Source organism: Hypanus sabinus, chromosome 8 (assembly GCF_030144855.1).
Source record: "Hypanus sabinus isolate sHypSab1 chromosome 8, sHypSab1.hap1, whole genome shotgun sequence".
Lineage (NCBI taxonomy): Eukaryota > Metazoa > Chordata > Chondrichthyes > Myliobatiformes > Dasyatidae > Hypanus > Hypanus sabinus.
In genome coordinates this window covers 45,953,727-45,976,599 of record NC_082713.1, presented here as the reverse complement: position 1 = coordinate 45,976,599, position 22,873 = coordinate 45,953,727, and the positions used below count along the sequence as shown (strand labels likewise).

At 39.5% G+C, this 22,873-nt stretch overlaps 1 protein-coding gene across 5 annotated transcripts in view; it reads left to right on the top strand.

Moving 5' to 3' along the window:
- The window catches only part of taf1 (TAF1 RNA polymerase II, TATA box binding protein (TBP)-associated factor), a 128,505-nt gene that overhangs the window by 65,994 nt on the left and 39,638 nt on the right, over positions 1-22,873 (top strand). For all 5 annotated transcript variants that reach the window (XM_059977060.1, XM_059977057.1, XM_059977059.1 and 2 more), the window contains 8 exons: positions 3,970-4,143; positions 5,618-5,722; positions 11,279-11,479; positions 11,731-11,872; positions 11,992-12,122; positions 15,969-16,049; positions 18,110-18,259; positions 20,512-20,631. In XM_059977060.1, the coding sequence (XP_059833043.1) occupies positions 3,970-4,143; positions 5,618-5,722; positions 11,279-11,479; positions 11,731-11,872; positions 11,992-12,122; positions 15,969-16,049; positions 18,110-18,259; positions 20,512-20,631 (1,104 nt within the window). The remainder of the gene's footprint in view (positions 1-3,969; positions 4,144-5,617; positions 5,723-11,278; positions 11,480-11,730; positions 11,873-11,991; positions 12,123-15,968; positions 16,050-18,109; positions 18,260-20,511; positions 20,632-22,873) is intronic.

Sequence of the window (22,873 nt, the reverse complement as noted above, 5' to 3'; positions counted from 1 at the left end):
TGATAATTCCTTGAAAATGGCATCACAGGTAGATAGAATGGTAAAGAGAGCTTTTGGCATGTTAATGTTCATAAATCAAGACATTGAGTATAGGAGTTGGGATGCTATGTTGATGTTGTATAAGACCTTGTTGAGGCCAAATTTAGAACTATAAGTGCAGTTCCGGTCACCACATTACAAGATACAAACAATAAGTTATTGAAGGTGATGGAAAATAATAGTTGTGAAAGATCTTCGGAAATGGAAGGAAGTATGCAGTAGAGTTCCTCGGGTGACACTGCTCAGGAAGCTACATAATTTCCAAATTTACAGATGACACAAAATCATCTCTGGGCTAGAGATTTACATAAATTCATCACCATCTCACTGAAACCAACTCACTTCCCTTATTCTGAAATTGCCTCCAAATCGTAGACTCTTTATTCACTGATAGGAATATCATATTATTTGTCAAGTTCTTGAAATTTGTATGTTGTTATCTTAGCTGAAACTTAAAGAAACCAGAAATAACATGAAGAAAATAAATTGCTGAATTAAGGTCAATAGTGCACTGCTAGGGCCAGCAATCGAGGCACATTTCAGCTGTAGCACTCTGAAGGGATATAGAAGAGTACCTGAAAGGAAAGGATTTGTAGAAATGTAGTAAGAGAGCAGTGGAGTGGAACTAACTGGACTGTTCTTGCATTGAGCTGATATGAATTTTTCTGTTCAAATGGCCTCTACACATTGAGGTAATTCTAGTAAAAATTAGGCTGAGATGGATCAGTGTTGATCATATTCAGTGGCAGAGCAGGTTCTAGAATGCCCAATTTGGCTCTTATGTAATTACTTAATTTCCCGAAATAATAGCCTTTTGGCAAACTTCTAATTTGGTTATCAACTGTGCTTTCTTCATTCTAATGTTCATCTGCATGCTCTTTTCAATTCCTGTTTCATTTAATATGCATTATCTATCGTGTATATTAATAGTACAGAGCAAGAACAGGCCCTTTGGCACACAATGTTGTGCTGAACCAATTAAATTAATAATCAAATGGCCAACTAAAATAATCTCTCATGCCTGCAGAATGACTGTCTCCTTCCATTTTCCACACATTCATGTGCCTATCTAAATGTCTCTTAAAAGTCTCTAATGTTTCTGTCTCTACCACCATCGTAGGCAACAAACTCCAGGCACCCACTACTCTGTGTTTAAAAACAAAACTTGCCCTTCATATTTACTTTGAAATTACCCCCTCTCACCTTAAATTCCACAGCTCTATCTTCATCAATCACTCTCATCACCACATCAAAAAACTCAAATCAAGTTAGTAAGACACGACTTGCACTGCACAAAGCCACGCTGGCTGTCCCTAATTACACCATGGTTTCCCAAATGCTCATTAATCCTATCCTTAAGAATTCTCTCCAGTAAATTCCTTGCCAGACATGAGACTCACTGATCTGTTGTTTTCCTAGTTGAATAATGGAACATTAGTTATTCGCCAGTTCTCTGGCTTTCCTGTGGAAAGAGGACACAGGTATTGGTCAAGGCCAAGCAATCTCTTCCCTTGCCTCACTTAATAACCTTAATATTCCATCAGGCCTGGGGACTTATCCACCTCAAAGCTCTTTAAGAGACCCAACATTCCCTCTCCTTTTCCTTGATGTGGTCTAACATATCAATACACTAAGCTCTGGTAAATACTGATGTAAAGTACTCATTAAGGACCTCATCCACACCCTTCACATTGAAGCTTATGTTCCCCCTTTGTCCTATCCTCTCTGTAATACTCCTCTTGCTCTTGATTTATGTATAGAATGCCTTAGGATTCTCTTTTGTCCTACTTGTCAAGGACTTTACTTGGCCCCTCCTGGCTTTCCTAATCCCTTTCTTGAGTTCTTTTCTGGCTTCTTTATAATTTTCAAGGGCTCTGTTTGATCCTTCCTTCCTAAGCTTTACATACATCTCCTTTTTCTTATTTACTAAATTCATTAGTTCTCTCAACATTCAAGGTTCTCTATTGTGCTAGCCTTGTCCTGACTTGAACACATCTGTCCTGTACTCTGTGCAGTTGATTTTTAAACACCCTACTCATTTCAGATGTGGACTTGCCCAAAAACAGCTGTTCCCAATTAATTCTCCCTAGTTCCTGACTTTTAACTTTTAACTTCTTCTTTTAACTTTTCCTCTTTTAACTCCAATTTCATACTCTTCCACAGGGGCCATACTTATCCTTATCTGTAGCTATCTTAAAACGGAAAGAGTTGTGGTCACTATTCCTTAACTGTTCACACACTTGAATAGTCGGTCACCTGGACAGACTCATTTCCCAACACCAGATCCAGTATGGCCCCTGTTCTTGTTGGACTACATACATATTAATTTATGAAACCTTCCTGGATGCACCTAACAAATTTTGCCTCACCTAAACCATCTGCACTTAAAAGATCCCAGTTTATATTAAGGAGGTTGAAGTCCCCCATGACAACAACCCTATTGTTTTTACACCTTTCCTTAATCTGCCTGCATATCTGTTCTTCAGTGTTCCAATGGTTATTTGGGAGGTCTGCAGTACAATCTCATCTGAGTGATTTCACCCTTCCTACTTTTGAGTTCTACCCATATAGACTGAGTGGATGTGCCCTCCATTATGTCTCCTCAGAGTGCAGCTGTGATATTGTTCCTGATTAGTAGAGCAACTCCTCCACCTCTTTTACTTCTCCCTCTTTCTTTATTAATACATCAGAACCCTGGAACATGAAGACATCTCTGTAATGACCACAACATCATGGTTCTGTGTACTGATCTGTGATCTAAGTTCATCACTTTTAGCCATAATATTGCTAGCATTAAAATACATGTGCTTCAAACCATCATTCCCATTATATCTACTACCTTGCTCCTGCTTGGTTTTTGCTGGCCCTGACATCTACCTTCCTCTCCATTTCTTTTTCTGATCTCATGCTCTGGCTCTCATCCACCTTCCAAACTAGTAGCTAATGTTTTCTGATATGGTGATGACACCAAAATCCTTGGAACAATCCACAGGAAATTTGGTGAATCACAAGGTATTGTAATAATATTTGATGTTGATGAATGCAAGTTAGTGTACAAAATTTCAAAATTAGCTGGTGAAGTTGTTTGCCCAGTCCAGAGTAAATGGACTTAGGGCTTTCTCAAAGGTGTACAGGTTTCCCCTGCTATCCAAAGGTAGAGCATTCCTATGAAACTGTTCATAAGCCGAAATGTCGTAAAGCGAAGAAGCAATTATCATTAATTTATATGGGAAAATTTTTTGCACGTTCTCAGACCCAAGAAATAACCTACCAAATCTTACCAAATAACACATAAAACCTAAAATAACACAACCATATAGTAAAAGCAGGAATTATATGATAAATATCCAACATATATAAAGTAGAAATATTGTATGTAAGGTGTTGTTTCACTTATCAAAATTGGGAAGACAGTGAGCCAAAATCAATTTGAAGGAAAAAAATCAGCACGTACACACATGCGCACACAACTGCTCGAACAAGGCTTCACGGTCATGGTAGTCTTTCCCGGGGTATACACACGTATAAGCCGGGTGCTTTTTTTTCGTAAAAGCGAAAATCCTCTTTGGTTAGCGAAATCAGGTACTAATGTAAGTCTTTCATCACAGCCAGCTGTCGTAAAGCAAATGTTCGAAAAATGGGGGCCACCTGTATAAGATTTGTTGTTGCAAGGTAAAAAAGTAAATCAAATGAAAAATGGAATTAGATTGAACTTTCATGGTTTGATAAATGGCTATCCAACTCTGGTGAGAGAAACCTGATCACATATGAAAGAAAAGGTTAACAGGAAATAAGGGAGAAGGATTCTTCTAAGTGCCAGCTTGCAGTGAATGCACATTTGTTTCATGGTTCTTTAAATTCTCTGTGATAATATGCTCAGTTAACTGCAGAATTGACCAGAATGATGTCCTCTTCTTGATTTACTCACAGATGCGTGAGCAAGAACGTCAGGCCTCTGGCGGTGGAGAAATGTTCTTCATGCGGACTCCACAAGATCTGACGGGTAAAGATGGAGACCTCATTCTTGCTGAGTATAGTGAAGAATACCCACCACTTATGATGCAAGTTGGCATGGCAACCAAAATCAAAAACTATTACAAACGAGTGAGTTAAAATTTATTAAGTTAATTCTTTAAGGAAACAACAGGGAGGATAGACAAAGGAGAGTCCTTAGATGTTGTTTACTTGGATTTTCAGAAGGTCTTTGACAAGTTACTATGTATGAGACTGCTAAACAAGATAAGAGCCCATGTTAGTACAGGAAAGATACTGGTATGAACAGAATAATGGCTGACTGACAGAAGGCAAAGAGTGGGAATGAAGGGGCCCTTTTCTGCTTAGTTGCTGGTAACTAGTGGTATTCCAAAGGGGTTGGTGTTGAGTCTGTTGCTTTTTGCATTATATGTTAATGATCTAGAATTGATGACTTTGTGGCCAGGTTTGCGGATAATACAAAGATATGTGGAGGGGCAGGTAGAGTTAAGAAAGCAGAGTCTGTAGAAGGACTCAGACAGATTACAAGAATGGGCAAAGAAGTGGCATATGGAATAAAGCATGGGGAAGTGTGTGGCCATGCACTTCTGTAGAAGGAATAAAGGCATAGACTATTTTCTAAGCAGTGAGCAAATTTAGAAATCAGAGGTGCAGAGGGACTTGGGAGTCATAGTGCTATGTTCCTTCAAGGCTGACTTGCAGGTTGAGTAGATAGTAAGCAAGGCAAATGCAGTGTTAGTATTCATTTCGAGTGGACTAGAATATAAAAGCAAGGATGTATTGCTGAAGGTTTGGTCAGACCACATTTGCAGCATTGAGCAGTTTTGGGTCCTGTATCGAAGAAAGGATGTACTGTAATTGAAGAGGGTCCAAAGGAGATTTACCAGAAAGATCCAGTGAATGAAATGGTTACCGTATGAGGAGCATTTGATGGCTCTGGACCTGTATTTGCTCAAATTCAGAAGATTGCTGGGGGGTGGGGGAGGTGGGGATCTTAGATCTGATTGAAACCTACCAAATATTGAAAGGCTAGATAGAGTGGACTTGGAGAGGATACTTTCAATGATAGGAGAGTCTAGGACCAGAGGGCACAGCCTTAGAATCGGAGGGCATCCCTTTAGAACAGAAATGGGTATGAGCCTCTTCAGTCAGAGTGTGGTAAGTCTGTGGAATTCATTGCACAGATGGCTATTGGGTAATTGGGTCATTGGGTAATTTTAAAGCAGCGGTTGGTAAGTTCTTGATTAGCAAGGTTGTTCAATGGTTATGGGGGGAAGGTAGGAGAATGGGTTTGAAAAGGAAAATAAATCAATCGTGATCAAATGACAGAGCAGACTCGATGGGCTGAATGGCTTAATTCTGCACCTATTATGGTCTGAATTCTTTTATAGGAAATATTCATTGCAATAAATTTATCATATCTGAGTAGTGTACAGATTTATGATTCAAACCAGTGTATAAATAAACAGTCCTTTCATTGAAGCTTCCAGTACATTTTAAATTACATTTAAGTGTTTGTATTTTTAACATTCTAAATCTGTTGTGTATTACTAATATTATTGGATTTTATTATTCTACAATACAGAAACCAGGCAAGGATCCTGGTGCACCTGACTGCAAATATGGAGAGACAGTTTATTGTCACACTTCTCCTTTCCTTGGATCTTTACATCCAGGCCAGTTATTGCAGGTAGGTATGATTCTGCATTAGGTTGAATGCAAAACAGAATATCAAGCAGTATTGAAACATTCTATAGTATACACTTAGCAGCCACTTTATTAGGTACACCTGCTCATTAATGCAAATATCTAATAAGTCAATCACATAGCAAGGACTCATTGCATAAGCATGCAGACATGGTTAAGAGGTTCAGTTGTTGTACCAATCAAACATCAGAATAGGGAATAAATGTGATTGAAGTGACTTCGGTCATAGATTGATTTTTATTGCCAGATGAGGTGGTTTGAATTTCTCAAAAAACTACTGATCCCCAGGGATTTTCACGCATGGCAGCCTCTAGAGTTTACAGCAAATGGCGTAACAAGAAACATCTAGTGGGCAGCAGTACTGATGGTGGATACCTAGGGAGTTCTCATCCATGATCCTCACCGGAGTTTACATACCACCTGCAGCCAAATATAATCAGGTGCGTGAGATACTACAAACAAGACACAATCCATCCCGGTGCATTTCAAATCATAGTCGGGGACTCCAGTGAGGTTTATTTGAAGAAATCCCTGCCAGATTACCATCAGCATATGACTTGTAGTACCAGAGGTCCCAACACATTAGACCACTGTTCCACTCAGCTAAGGAATGTCTACCATTTCATGCCCAGACCACATTTCGGGAAATCTGATCACTTGGCATACAGGCAGAGGCTAATGAGCAACGCTTCAGAGATTAGCACAACAAAGAGGTAGTTGCAGGAGGCAGCAGAGCAGCTGTGGGGTTGGTTTGAGTCGTGGACTAGTTTGTGTTCAAAGACTCCATTGTGGATTTGAATGAATACAGCATAGTTGTAACAGACTTTATAAAAATAGTTGTGGACAAGTGTGTCCGTATAAAATCATTCAGAGTCTTCCCTAACCAGAAGCCCTTGATGAACCCTGAGATTCACAATCTGCTGAGGCATTTAAATCTGGTGACCGGGACATAATTAGTGTAGGGGGGGGGGGGGACTCTGTCTGTGGAATTCATTGTTGGCATGTATCAGGTTACTACCATAACCCTTGTAAATGGTTCATAATAAGCCACTCCTCTTGCCACCTTGTTGATTTGCTTGGTTTCTATCAAATTCATTGGGATCTGGATCCCTGAAGGCTGCAGTACAATGTAGTGCAGCTACTAGTCTACAAGTTCAGATCAAATCATCTAAGAATAAGCCCACTTTAATGTTGACTTCTATTTTTCTCCACAGCCAATCTCCCCAGGCTGTTCTCCCAATTTGCCATCTGTAAAGAGCAGCTGGATTTTCTGATTGTTTAGTTTTATGTAGCATTATAGTGTAGAGCACAGGTAATCTATTCTCAGGGATATCAAGATACAATCCTTCAGAGGTACAAGGAATAACCGCACAGTTTACAGTGTGTTTGGTGTTCAAGTAAATTTGCAGGTTTCATCAATCAGATTTTCCCTATCTATTGCAATTGACTCAGACGGGTTCTATCATAGGAACTCTGGCTATCCCTACAGTCTGAATACTGTTGCTGCCTTTTGGTAATGTTACTTCAGATTGGTCAATTTAAAACTATGTGCTGCCTCTGGTCAGAGACAATTTATAAATGTTTGCACTGCCGGTAGGTTGTTCCCTTTCAGAGGTATCCCTGCGCTTGATTCCCAAGTATCTTTAAACCGTACTATAAAATCAGTAATAGTCTCCCCCTTCTTTCGCTGACATTTAGTTACTTCTCCAGAGTCCCTGTGTTGCCTGGCTCTTGTGAGTGGCAGTCATTCATTCCATCAGCGGTACTCCTATCACCATTCCCCTTGTTCCCTGGTGGAGGGGCCCATTCCCCTTGGTGCACCTTGGGAAAGCCTGTTCTAACTCCTGGCGTTGAAGTTCAGTAGGCTATCTTGAGCAATGCCTGAACTTCTCCAGGAAATGGATTAAAAATTTGGCACGTCTGGACCAACCAATTATGGAAGGATACTGGTTTGCTTTGTTAATCATGTTACATGCTTCAGCCGGGGTCTGCGGTTTAAGTATCAAGACATTCCTACCATTACGTAAGGAGCCTGGAACAGAGAATCTGAGCTATCTCTCAGCCCTTCCTTGGCTGTTGCTGTTGTTGCTCACAATGCTGGGACATCCCAACAGCCATTTCTAGGGGGTATTATTCAAGGATATAATCTGGTGCCTGAGGCAGTTGAAGCCAAGAGTCCTAATGTAGGCATCTTGGCCTTCTGCATAATTTGTTCTAACTCTTTTTTAGGTTTAACCTTCGGAGGCTTGTGCTGTTTAACCACCACTTCCCGTTTGTTAAACTCCACATAATATACTCTAGACCAAATCCTTACTACTCCACCCATCCTACTTCACGAGAAAAAGTTAGGGTACCTGCTATCTCCCATTTCTAACCAAACCTTGTCTGCAGGGGACCCTGAGGGAACCAACGGGTCACCTACGAGTTGTTTCATCGTCTTACACCTTTCAACCACCTTTTGGGTATTCTGATTTATGAGCACCTTTGTCAGAGGATTGGCAGGTATCAATTGGAGAGATCTCACCCCAGAGTCTTTTTCCTTGAGTTTTGCATTGAAACTTATTGTTGTTAGTACTCATCCTCCTTCTCCAGTTCCTGTTGAGACAATCTTTTAACTATACAGGATCTAATATTCCTAACAGGTAATATTTACAATCCCTGCTCCCAAATGGTTGGTCAACCATCTACCATACATTGAAGTCCCTCCTTTTAACTTTTAGTCTAAGTTTTAATCTCCCAGAGCTCTTAGTATCCCTCCTAATCCCCATCTTGTTCTTTTACTCAAACTCAGGGGTGGTCACTGGTTAGTATGGGACAGCTATGTTACCCGCCTCTGGCCTCAACCCCTCTCCCTCAAGCAAGTCTCATGGATGATTTTGTTCAGAATCTCATATCACAGGGATCCCATTCTTGTCGCCAATTTACTGTTGGAGAATTTTGTTGCCAATTTACTGTAAGAGACTTCACTCTATTATCAAACAGAAATAAAGACACAGATCTCAGTATATGGTTAACTCTTTAGTACATGATCACGGCAAGCTGTTCCACGGCTCTGGCAATGTCAGGATCCAACTTAAATGTATACAATAAATGCTGGGCAATAGGATCAGCGATTGGTCAGCGATTTCAGAAGCACGTGTTTGGTTTCAGCCATTCTGCAATTATTTCTGCACAGTGCACCAAGTTAGAACTGCATATCCACATTCACTTCCCCTAATAGCCATTCAGATTCGACAAAGATCAGTAATACCTCATTATTGGCATGACCTATTCTTAATGGGTAAACGTATTGAGACCTAGCACACTCAAGACAGAGTCTGCATCTTATCCTGTCACCTTCATGACCCAAATCTTGAGCAATACTTTGCTAGTCAAGATTGACAGCAAAATTTAATTCAAAATTGAGTTTTCTTCCACAGTTACCATGAGACTATCAATATAAGCCTTGTTTGCATTAACATTCTGAATAACTGGTTCTCCTCAGGCCCTATTTTACATAAGAATTTATTTTGGAGAATATCCTTTATTTTTAATGCTGTAGCATCTTGCCCATCAATTTTAGGATAGAATTTGGGGTTGATAGCTCATTAGGAGGAAGATTGTGTGCCCCAGTAACTTAGCGGATAGTGCAACACTGTTACAGCTTGGGGTGGTGGAGTTCAGTTTTAGCGCTGCCTGTAAGGGTTTGTTTATTCTCTCTATGACTGCATGGGTTTCCTTCATGTGCTCTGCGTTCCTTCCACTGTCCAAAGACTATCGATTAGTAGGTTAATTGCTCATTGTAAATTGTCCTGTGATGAGGGTTGGGTTATTAGCTAAAGAGCTGATGGAACAGGAAGCTCTTGGTATCCAATACTAGTGGTCACCAACCTTTTGAAGCGCAAGATTCCCTACCTCGGCCTTAGTGAAAGGCAAGATTGACCCCAAATCGATTAGTTACACACATGCGCACCACAGCAGAAAAGACCGGAAGTAAAGCCCCATAACCCGGAAGTAGAAATAATGTATGAACACCAGGGGTCACCACCCCTTTTTGCACCGCGGACCGGTTCAATATTGACAATATTCTTGCGGACTGGCCGGAGGGTGGGGGTGTTAAACACAACTGGAATACAGCGATACTCAAAGCAGGTTCCTTATGTCCAGTCTATTTTGCAATTTAGTTTTTGTGGCTCTCAGCACTTAGCTGCTATCCCGCTTGCTCATGTTTTTCCCACTGGAAAAAAAATAGGTTTGTTTTTAAATGCAGGGTGCTTGGACTCAGAGTACCGAAGCAGTTTTGAGTGCTTCATTGCCTCATTAGACAACCTCCTGCCCACCCACCACCAGACGCTTTGGCCAGGTGCAGCTGTTCCTGTACTGGGGCCACGGCTGTCGCAGTCCGGAGAGAGCAACCGACCGAGCAATGAGTGCAACAGGGTGCCCGCCCCCCCCCCCCCCCCCCCCCGTAGGATCTATTGGCCGACAAAAGTTTGGGTCGAGAGATGACTCTCAGTTGATCGCAGCGAGGTAGCTGCTCTGCTACTTACGAAAACCTGAGCCCGAATTAGATCGTCTGCGAATATTTTAACACCGGGTTCCCCACGAACATTCGGTGTGCTAAACAGGCTTAGAGGCGGCGCCCATCTGTCCATGCTCTAAGCTGGTAGCAACGGCACTTCTCGCTGGCCGTGTGACTAACCACATGCTGGCGCAAGAGTATCACTGCGTTTAGGCGACTGATGACCTCGCGTGGGTTCAAGTTCAACAATGGGCGTGACAAGGAATGAGGAAAGGTGCCGCTGACTCATATCGTTTCATATCGACAAATCATATCGTTTCCTTGCGGCCCAGTGGTTGGGGTCCACTGAAGTACACTGTGTAGTGTGTGGCAAGGGAGCTACACCCATGCGCACTGGGCAGAAAGAACGGAGCTAAAACCCCACAACCTGGAAACAATCTCTCAACAATATTTGTGAATTTATTTTTCTTTTTTTTTTCGGGATCTCCTGGGGAAGTCTCAAAGATCGACCAGTCGATCACGATGGACGGGTTGGCGACCACTTAAAGCAATTAAGTCTCTTTCAGCCCAGAACTGTTTAATCAGAAAAGTTCAACTCAGCAAGTAATGAGAGGCAAACTCATCAAAATAGAGACATCTTGTGTTGTTCCTGCAAATTCCCCACTGTAGAGGGATTCATAATTTACTGAACTTAGAGCCGTGAACGTTCAAGTGGAATTCATATTTGGATGATGTTGGGTGGGGGTTGGTCCTTGCAGTAAAGATTTACATGTTTAATTTTTTTCAGTTAAATAAATTGTTAAAAGAGTGAACTTGTAATCGGTAGTCTTTGGACAAATAACTTTGTGATTTGCCTCATTCTCTTTCCTTGTCCCTTCATTAGTCTCATTGTTATATATTTCTGAAGTTCAGAAATGTAAACCTTGTCATGAACATGAGGTCAGTAAGTTGTCAGTAAGCAAGGTCAAAACTAAACAAAGGTCTTTGAAGTAGAGCAAGATAATTTGATTTTCAATTGGCTGCTTTTTGTCTTGACAGGCATTTGAAAACAACCTCTTTCGCTGTCCAATATACCTACACAAAATGCCAGAAACAGATTTTTTGATAATACGAACTCGTCAGGGATATCATGTTAGAGAGCTGGTTGATATTTTTGTTGTAGGCCAGCAGTGTCCACTTTATGAAGTTCCTGGACCAAACTCAAAGCGTGCAAACACACATGTGCGAGACTTTCTTCAGGTAAGCATGGTGTTTAATTCTCAGAATTTTAATCTTATGACATTTTAAGGAGGCCACTTAGACTATTTAAGTCTAAGACTTAAGGCCATTTAAATCTGTGCCAGCTCTCACAGTATTCCCATCAGACCCATTTGCCCACTTATTTCCTAAACATATTTTATCTTAGATACCCATGAAATTATGGTTTGATGAATTTGTAAGTTTGTGCCCTTTATAAGATTGATGTATAATAGTTGCTAACGTTTTTTTAGGTATTTATTTACCGTCTTTTCTGGAAAAGTAAGGATCGCCCACGCCGAATACGCATGGAAGACATAAAAAAGGCATTTCCTTCCCACTCTGAGAGCAGCATCAGAAAGCGATTAAAATTGTGTGCTGACTTCAAGCGAACAGGTATAAACTCGTGAATATGCACTCATTACCAACTATGTACTGAAAAGAGGTTTTCTTTGTTACTTATAAACATACAGATGATCAGCTTAGTTATGTTATTTTAATCTGTATTTCTGAAGGGCTGGATTCAAACTGGTGGGTACTGAAACCAGACTTCCGATTACCCACTGAAGAAGAGATTCGAGCCATGGTATCTCCAGAGCAGTGCTGTGCATATTACAGCATGTTAGCAGCAGAGCAGCGTTTAAAGGTTAGATGGAGTAATGCAGCCTTGATTATGTTGAACTGAATGTACATGAGAAATATAACACTGATTATATTATAATAATATTTTGTACAACGTGGGATTTAAAATAATCTGATCCTGATTGAACTGTACCTCGATTATATATTACCTTATGGTATATGTATCAGAAACTCTATCTGGGTAGTAGTATAAGTTTACATTAGCTTTGCCATTTCAGGTCACATTAAATAAACTATTTCTTGAGAATTTAAAAGTTACTTCAGTGCCACGTTCATTAAAGATCTGCATCCCACATCCTTTTCTACTCTGAATGCGGATATTCAGATTTGAAGACATCACATTTCAGTTGATCTTGACTAACCTCTCACACTCTCGTCTCAATTCCCCTTTCCGGTGTAGGTAAAAGGCCAGAAATAGTTTAAGATCTGACAAAATCCTTCCTTGATTTTGCAGTCCTGATGTTTGCCCATCAAGCACTCAACCAGTATGTTCAAAGACAACTACTTTGGTTTTTGCTTGACTCACAATAGTCAAAGATTGTATTTTAATTTCATGTCTCATTGAAGTCAGAAACAAAGGAACATAGGGAAGGGATAATGAGAGAACAAATGAGTTAAGGAGAGGGGCTGGGAGGGAGGAATGTGCAGAGGCATGCAATTTCCAATATACCCTGAGTATCTAGAGCTGGTCTCTTTGAAAGCTGGAGTCTGCACTGTCTGACCATTGGATCTCTTTGTGCCATTAGTTAAGCATCAGTACTGTTAAAAGTTGTTTTCATTAAATCTACAGCTTTAATGATTCTGGGCTTTGTCACATCTTTTGTCTTGAAAATGACTTCTTGACTCTTCTTGAAATAATTTGAATTTCTTTAGTTCTTGTGCACCATCCATATAGCACTAGACACCTGCAAGTGTCTCTACAAAATTCTGTGAATAAGTATTCATCTTGGATCAGCTCACTCATCATGATAAGAGCTGGTGGAGAACAAGGAGTTGTCAAACATGGATTCCCAATCCAGGTTCTTTGCTCTATCCTTAAGCTATGAATTCTTCTATCCTAGCTCCAAAGTCTATTTACCTCTGGCCTCGTATTCTGCTGCCATTCCTTCATAGGGTCCACATTGTTGACTCTGCTTGTGAGCCCACTGGCAATACTATTAAGTGGCAGTATTTGCTGCTTAAGTCTGGATGTAATTGAATGTTTGGAAGCCATATTGTTTCTTAGTTTATTTTATGATATTTGTATTGTGTCTCCATTGAAATTTCAAATTGATCAGTAATACTTAATGACATAATTTAATATATTCTAATGTAATGCCCTGGTTAAGATTTTTACTGCTAGTACTGTAGGGTATTTCATTTAGTCGCTTTCTGTAAAAGTAGTGTGCCCTGCAGATAGCTTGTTTAAGTTTTCAGCTAAAGATAAGGGGCTACGACATTCAACTTAGGGATGTTGTCTCAGCCAATCAGAAAGGTGGAATTGGGAGAAGGTTCTTGAGAAAGCTGGGCGGAGAAAGATTGGGGACGGACGCTGGTAGTGTTAATGGTCTTTTTGCGGGAGCTGTGGAGGGAACAGAAAGGAAGATGTCTGAGGTTGCCGTGGGAAGGAGCATCCCTGTTGCACAAGGGGCTTTGTGCAAATGAACAGCTCCAAGGAGGAAGGACCATTGAGAGGGAGAGGGAATGTTGAGCAAAGTTCAGAATGTAGTGTGTGTTTTCACGCAGACCGTGAGTCCAGCACAAGGGTAAACACATAACTTCAAGATGAACTCCAATGATGTACACATTGAGACTGATTTACTGTCATGAGCCCTTTAGTTTTTTTCCCCTTTTCTTTTTCCTACTGACTTTGATAAATATACTTTCTTTATGATCTTAAGTGGTTTGTTATTTCTTACAGGCTGACAATTGTGTATGGGCAGTATTTACACAGCATTTGCTCAAATTGAGGTTTCTTTAATCGGAATATTATGATGTTCCTGTTCAAAGCTCAAATCATACTGACCCCAGACGTACATTGCTTATGAAAAGTGGCCTTCTCACCACCGAGTCCTGTGGTTTTGATACTAGCCCGATGAGGGAGCTGCACTAATATATGGGGAGATTCTCTCTCCTCAAGTGTGGCCAAAATCCTGTTGTAATAATTGTACATGAGTCTGATTTTGGAATGAATTTGGAATTGTTTCTAGAAAAGCTAATGCTTTCTTAACAACTGAATCTCGAATAATTTTGCATCATTCTTAGAAAGATCATGTTGCTGAAGTCTCAGGAAAGAAAGATGTAATTAAGATGTTTAATGTGTTAAAAAATGTAGAAAGGATGCAACTAAAAATACTAGTTTTAAAGTTGATAAGTCACCTTGTCTAGGTGAAATGCATCCTGGATTGTTGAAGGAAGGAAACGGGAAATTGTGGAGGCACTTCCAGATGTCTCATGGTATCTGGGTGGTGCATGACAACGGAAGAATTTCAAATTATTTCAAGGTGGGTGAAAAGATAAACCCAGTGACTATAGGCTAGTCAATTTAACCTTGGTGGCAGAGGAAGTTTTGGAAATAATAGTAAATTTGATAAGCTTGGATTAATTTGGGAAAATCAACATAAATTAGTTAAAGGCAGTCAAAGCTTAATTAATCTGACAATGCAGTTAATGAGATCTTAAATGCTGCAAAATGGGCTTTTCATCAAGGTTGAAGTCCGTGGATTAATATAGGCATTAACAGAATGGATAGTAAATTAGTTGAGACAGAGAACTAAAAGGAGTAAGGAAGGTTGTGTTTTGTATTGGACTAAATTGTATGGTGAAGTTTGCCAGAGATCTACTTTTTAATCAGATATTATTGGCTTTGATAGTGAACACAATTGAGAGCAAATGTCATGAGAATGAATGGACACGGCGCTTGAAATTTAATATTTAGTGCTAAATTTTAGTTGGATGAACAAGGAGGTGGTAAAAAAGTCCTGTTTCAGAACATGTATCTGGGTTATATGCTTGTCGATTGGGAAGTTGAAAAGGTTGTTTAAAAAAAACATAAATGCTGGTTTTATGAGTGGATCTACTGAGTATAAGAACAAGGCAGTCTTGATAAATCTTTTTATTTTGCCCACAGCTGGAGTTCCATATCTAGTTCTAGTTACCACTCCTTACAAAAGACCTGTAGGCTTTTGAAGGATGTTGGAGAAAATTTTAAAATGATTCTGCAGATATAGGACTCATGTTATTTGAATAGAGTGGAGAAGCTGTGTTCTTATTTGAACAGAGGAGATTCAGGGGTATTCGATAAAATAAGGAAAAGAGTGACAAATGGATAGAGGAAACTGTTCCCATTAGCAAAACAGTCAAGGATCAAGCAATATAAATTATATTTGTTGGGCAAAGTAACCAAAAGTGATGTGGAAAAAATATTTTATGTAGTAGATGGTCGAAGAGTAAACTGCTGAAGTGGATCATGGAGTAGATTCCAATATGGTGTTCAGAAGAGACTGGATACTTATCTTAAAGGAAAATGAAATGCATGTTATTGGGAATGTGGGGCTGGCAGTGGGGGTGAGGGAGTTATAGAGTGGGACGAGCTATTGCATTGAACCACTGTAGACTTTATATGATGAACAGCTTCCTTACATTTTATAACCTTTCCTGTGATTTCTTTGAACTTGAATCTGAACTTAGTGTTCCATTTAGATACTAATCAGACTAGCAGGCAAAATTCATTGCTCAATGTAAAGAACCTATGCTTTACTTCTAAAATAAATCTCTGTTGAAAGTAATTATTGAACTAGATCCAATAAACATATTCATTGAAGTTTGGTCAACCAAATTATGTTAAGTTCCTTGTATTCACTACTTGCAGGATGCTGGATATGGCGAAAAATCATTTTTTGCACCAGAAGAGGAGAATGAAGAAGAATTTCAGATGAAGATTGATGATGAGGTAACAAAGGAAAACAGCTCCTATTAAAGTAAAAATTCTCAGCTCCTGAAATTAGAATCTTGTACTTAATGCACGTGTTGAAACACCATTATAATTCCATGGAATTGAAGTATTATCTCATTAGATTCTTGGATTGCTAAACCTAATAGGTTAGATTGTATTTTGCCCCCCACTTCCACCTTTTTCTCTCCAGCTCATTCTCCTTACCCCCCCCCCATTCCTGTTATTCCCACAGTCACAATTAGTTTCTGTAGCCCCATAGCATAAACTGAGTTCTAGGCTTCAGTGTTACAGCTGTCCCACAGAATAAAATGATCATGTGGCAAGTAGGTGTCGGGATAATCACTTACATTTAAGAACAGTTGAAATGTAGGAGCAAACACAGGAACTACAATAGTTTTATATCCCTTTTTGATGTAAGGATTTTTAAAAAGTGACCCCCCCCCCCCCCAACTGTGCCTGACAAATAAATTAACAAGAGACTACAGGTGTTGGAATCTGGAGCAGCAAACTACCTGCTGGAGGAACTCAGTGGATTGAGTATTAAGATGCATGGTTTTGACCCAAAGTGTAGACGATTCCTTCCCTCACACTGTTGCTGTTGAACTTGCTGGTTTGTTCAAGCAGTTCGTTTTGTAGATCAAGGATAGAACTGGATCCTGAGAGATGTCATGTAAGAATGCCAGGCAAAATAGCAGGCTTAGTGATTAATTTAGATATTGGAAAAGAAAGATAAATAAATTGATTGAGAGCAAAAATAGAACCTGAAAGCAAACTTGCAGGGAAAATAGAAGTGTACTGTTGAAGTTTCTACAAATATTCAAAATAAGAAAAGTTACTGAAATTAACCATAGCTCCCCTACTTTTAGAAATGGGAGAATTCATAATTGTGAACAAAAAAAATAGAGGGGAAACTAATGTAATATTTTGGCCGTCTTCAGTAAAGGGGTTGCAAGTAACTTCCCAGAAATGTTGAAAAGCCCTAACTATAAACAAGGTGACAAAAGAAATAGTGCTGGAGAAATGAAATGTACCGAGGCCAATAAATGCCCAAAGACTGATCATTTGCATCCAAAAGTTTCAAAGGGGTTAACCATGGAAATGGTGGATGCACTGGGAATCAGTTTTATAAAATTTAATAGATTTTGGAATGGTTCCTGCAGAGCGGATGATGGCAAAGAGAAAGCAAAGAAAACACAAAACTAAAGACTGCTTAGATCATTAGTGGGAAAAATCTTGGCAGTTGTTTTAAAGGATGAGATAAAGGGCATACTTAAGGGAAAAAAAATCAACATGATTAGGTAAATTCAACAAGGATTTTGAGAATAGAAATTGTCCTTAACTATTTTATGGCAGTTGTTTGAAGATACAACTAGAAGAATAGATAAGGCAAAAATCATCTGCTGTGGTGTACCTAGATTTTCAGAAATCCTTCAGTAATGTGTCACATAAAAGGTTGGTGTGTAAAATGAAAATGCATGGAGTGGAAGGTAATTTATGGCATTCTCTTTGCCAGAAGGCTATGGAGACCAAGTGTCATAATATTAAAGAAGCTGACATGGTGTTGATGATAATGTCATGCAGTATGGCCTTCCATCCCACTGAATTCATGCTGGCAATCTAGTAGCCGTTTATCCTAATCCTATGCTCATCCCATTTTATTCTCCCCATATTCCCATCAATTCCCCCCATGTTCTCTAGTGACCCACACAGCTAGGTGGAATTTACAATGAATGATCAAAACTTTGGCCTGTAGAAGAAAACTGAAGACTTCTGAGGAAACCCATATGGTCACAGGAAGAATCAGCAAGCTCCTCACAGACAGCACCAGATGTTAGGTTGTTAGAATTTTCAGGTAGTAGTACTACTAGCTGTGCAATATTGCCACCTATGCCACTACACAACCATCATAGGTCCAGATGCAGGTAAATTTATCTGGTTATCATTACTTCAGTAAGGATGTATTGTTGTGGATTATAATCAAGCTGAGATCACTAATATCCGTTTTCATGATGTCTATATCCTTTTGCTGATATTTCCTTCTTATTGCCCTTTTGCAGGTCAGGACAGCACCTTGGAATACAACACGAGCATTCATTGCTGCAATGAAGGGCAAATGTCTACTGGAGGTTACTGGGGTTGCTGATCCTACTGGTTGTGGTGAAGGATTTTCCTATGTCAAGGTTCCTAACAAGCCACAGCAACAGAAGGTAATGCTGTTATACTCACTTTATTTCCAAATTTTCAAATAAAACCTTCAGCAGAGTTGATGCTAAATTTCATATGACATTGGCCAGAATTATGAGACTTAAATCAGTAACCTAATGTTATTATAAGATGTAAATTGATTTCATTTTGGTGTTTATAAGTGAAACCAAGTTATTGTTTGTTGGCAAGTAATATCAAGTGGAAAATTTCTAGGATTTAATTTTTGGATGCTAGGCATAAACGATTTTTTTAAATCAACATTAGTCTGCAATTTTTAGCTGTACAATTATAACTGGCCTTGTGCTTATTATGTGAGAAAGGAAGTTTGGAGATGGCATATGGTCAATGAATAGCTAAACAAGTGGGCTAGTCTATGGATTATACAGTGGCGTGCCGAAGTTCGGGCACCCCTGGTCAAAATTTCTGTTACTGTGAATAGCTAAGTTAGTAGAAGATGAACTGATCTCCAAAAGTCATAAAGTTAAAGATGAAACATTCTTTTCAACACTTCAAGCAAGATTAGTGCATTATTTTTGTTTTATATAATTTTAGAGTGTAAAAAAGGAAAAGGATACCATGCAAAAGTTTGGGCACCTCAAGACATTTGAGCTCTCAGATAACTTTTACCAAGGTCTCAGACCTTAATTAGCTTGTTAGGGCTATGGCTCGTCATAGTCATTGTTAGGAAAGGCCAGGTGATTCAAATTTCAAAGCTTTATAAATAACCCTGACTCCTCAAACCGTCCCAACACAAATATGACCTTCATGGAAGAGTCATCAGAAGAAAACCTTTCCCTTGTCCTCACCACAGAATTCAGCATCAGAAGTTTTCAAAGGAACATCTAAACAAGCCTGATGCATTTTGGAAGCAAGTCCTGTGGACTGATGAAGTTAATATAGAACTTTTTAGCCACAATGAGCTAAAAATATGCTTGGTGAAAAAAAGGGTGCAGAATTTCATGAAAAGAACACCTCTCCAACTGTTAAGCACAGGGGTGGATCAATCGTGCTTTGGGATTGTGTTGCAGCCAGTGGCACGGGGAACATTTCACTGGTAGAGGGAAGAATGAATTCAATTAAATACCAGCAAATTCTGGAAGCAAACATCACACCATCTGAAGATGAAAAGAGGATGGCTTCTACAACAGGATAATGATCCTAAACACACCTCAAAATCCACAATGGACTACCTCAAGAGGCGCGAGCTGAAGGTTTTGCCATGGCCTTCACAGTCCCCTGACCTAAACATCATCGAAAATCTGTGGATAGAGCTCAAAAGAGCAGTGCATGCAAGATGGCCCAAGAATCTCACAGAACTAGAAGGCTTTTGCAAGGAAGAATGGGCAAAAATCCCCCAAACACGAATTGACTCTTAGCTGGCTACAGAAAGTGTTAACAAGCTGTGATACTTGCCAAAGGGTGTGTTACTAAGTACTGACCATGCAAATTTTTGCTTCAGGCCCTTTTCCTTTTTTTGTTATTTTGAAACTGTAAAAGAGGGAAATAAAAAAAGTAATTTTGCTTAAAATGTTAAAAGAAATGTGTCATCTTTAACTTTATGCCTTTTGGAAATCAGGTCATCTTTTACTTGCTTAGCTATTCACAGTAACAGAAATTTTGACCAGGGGTGCCCAAGCGTTTGCATGCCCCTGTACCTATATGCTTCCAGCTGACTATATTGAGTAAATTAGATTGATAACTTGTGCTCAGAATGTGGCAAGTTTTTGCATCCAGGAATTCTCATGAAGAATTTTATTTATTTAAGTTTTTGATGCCAATGCAACAGTTGTTACTTTTTTGGACAGTGTTGAGAACTTTTTGTTACGAATCTTATGAACTTTGGATAATGGAGCATACTAACACAAAGAATTTGTTTAAAATTTATGTTAGTTATTTAATAAAATCTACTTTGCATGTGAGCAGACTTTGGAGGTGGATCCCAGTAATTGCCTTTAAACCCATAAATGTTGTGATGCAACATAAAACCAAAGGGTAGAATGAATTTAATGCTAGTAGAAAGTCTATATAGGATCCCACTGTTGATATCCAGTGCTGAGAGAAGGTCTGATTTGATTCCACCATAAATTAGGCATTATAGCACAGTGGTTACATAGCTATTGCAGCACCAACGACCCAGGTTCAGCTTTGCCGCAGTCTGTAAATACTATGTACATTTTCCCCTGGGTGCTGCTTTACTGCTTTAAATTTTATGAGTAAGTGCAAAGTATATTTTAAAATTTGACTTGATTTCCAGGATGACAATCAGCCTCAACCAGTGAAGAAGACAGTGACAGGAACAGATGCGGACCTGCGGCGACTATCTTTGAAAAATGCCAAACAGCTTCTTCGGAAGTTCGGAGTTCCTGAGGAAGAAGTAAGTTGTTCCATTGTACAATTTTACCAGGAATAAATCTTTCACTGTAACACATACAGAATGCTGGAGGAACTTAGCAGGTCAAGTAGCACCTATGGAAATAAATAAATAGTCAGCATTTCATGCCGAAACCTTTCATCAGAATTGGAAAAGAAAGAGGAAGAAGTCAGATTAAGATGATGGGTGGAAGGGAAGGAGTACAAACACAAAGGTGACAAATGAAACTAGGTAGTTGGGAGAGGGGGATGACGTAAGACACACACACACACACTACACATATATAAAATTTAATTAAATAAGTAGTGCAAAAAGAGAGCAAATAAAGTGTGCATGGGTTCATTGTCCATTCAGAAATCTGATGGCGGTGGAGAAGAAGCTGCTCCTGAAATATTGAATGTGCGTGTTAAGACTCCAGTACCTTCTCCTTGATGGTAGCAATGAGAAGGTGGCATGTCCTGGGTGATGGGGTCCTTATGATGGATAGCACCTTTTTGAGTCATCACCTTTTGAAGGTACGCCTCACTCAGGAGACTAGTGCACATGATGGCTGAGTTTCCAATTTTCTGTAGCTTTTTCTGATCCTGTGCATACCAGATGGTGATGCAACAACCAGTGAGAATGTTCTCCATGGTACAGTACAACTGTAGAAATTTGTGAGCGTCTTTGGTAACATACCAAGTCTTCTCAAATGCCTAATGAAATATATCCACTTATCCACTGTTGTTACTTCTTTGTAATTGCATCAGTATGTTGGGCCCAGGATAGATCTTCAGAAATGTTGATCCCCAGGAACTTGAATCTGCCCAACCTTTCCACTGCTGATCCCTCGATGAGGACTGGTGTGTGTTCCTTGACTTCTGCCTTCCTGAAGTCCACTGTTAATTCCTTAGTTTTAATGACGTTGGGGGCAAGGTTTTTGTTTCAACACCACTCAAACCAACTGATCTACAGTGGTGCTAGAAAGTTTGTGAACCCTGTAGAATTTTCTCTATTTCTGTGTATGTGTGTGTGTGTATATATATATATATATATATGACCCAAAATGTGATCAGATCTTCACCTAAGTCCTAAAACTAGATAAAGAGAACCCAATTAAAGAAATAACACAAAAACATTATTCTTGTTCATTTATTTATTGAGAAAAATGATCTAGTAATACATGTATTTGTTAGGAGAAGTATGTGAACTGTTGCTTTCAGTAACTGGTGTGACCACCTTGTACAGCAGTAACTTCAACCAAGCAGTTCCGGTAACTATTGTACAGTCCTGCACATCGGCTTGGAGGAACTTAGGCCATTCCTCCTTTCAAAACTGCTTCAACTGTGGGATGTTGTTGGGCTTCCTTGGTCCTTCCACAACATTTCTATAGGATTAAGGACAAGACTTTGACTCTGTCATTCCAAAACACAAATTTTCTCCTTTTTAAACCATTCTGTTGGTGATTTATTCTTATGTTTCGGTCTTGTTGAATTATCCAACTTCTATTAATCTTCAGGTGATGGACTGCTACCCTGACATTTTCCTGAAAGATATCTTTATACAATTTTGAATTCATTGTTCCCTCAACAATTGCAAGGTATCCAGACACTGAAGCAGCAAAGCAGCCCCAAACCATGATGTTCCTTTGATCATGCTTCACAGTTGGGGTAAGGTTTTGGTGTTGGTGTGCAGTGCCCTTTTTCCTCCAAACATAGCAATGTGCATTTCTGCCAAAAAGTTCAACTTTTGTCTCATTTGTCCACAGAACATTGTTCCAGAAGTGTTGTAGAACATCCAGCTGGTCTTTTGCAAAAGCAGTAGTTTCCCCCATTGTATCCTTCCATGAACACCATTTTTCTAATTCTTATAGTAGACAGAGGACAGACACTTTAGCAAGTTCTAGAGATTTCTGTATCTTTTGCTATTACCCTGTGTTCTTTTTCACCTCCTTCTGCATTGCATGTTGTGCTCCTGGTGTGATCTTTGTAGGATGCCCACTCCCAAGGAGAGTAACAACAATACAGAGTTTCCTTCATTTGTAGACAGTTTCTCTTACTGTGGACTGATGAACACTCAGGTCTTTAAAAATGCTTTTGTAACCTTTTCTAGCTTCATGCATCTTAGTAACCTGTGTGTGTCTTTTTTTATATGGTAGGGTACCTCTGCAACCCACACCTCCAATCTCATCTCATTGATTGGAACACCTGACTCCAAATAGCTTTTGTAGAAGACATTACCCCAGAGGTTCGCATACTTTTGCCAA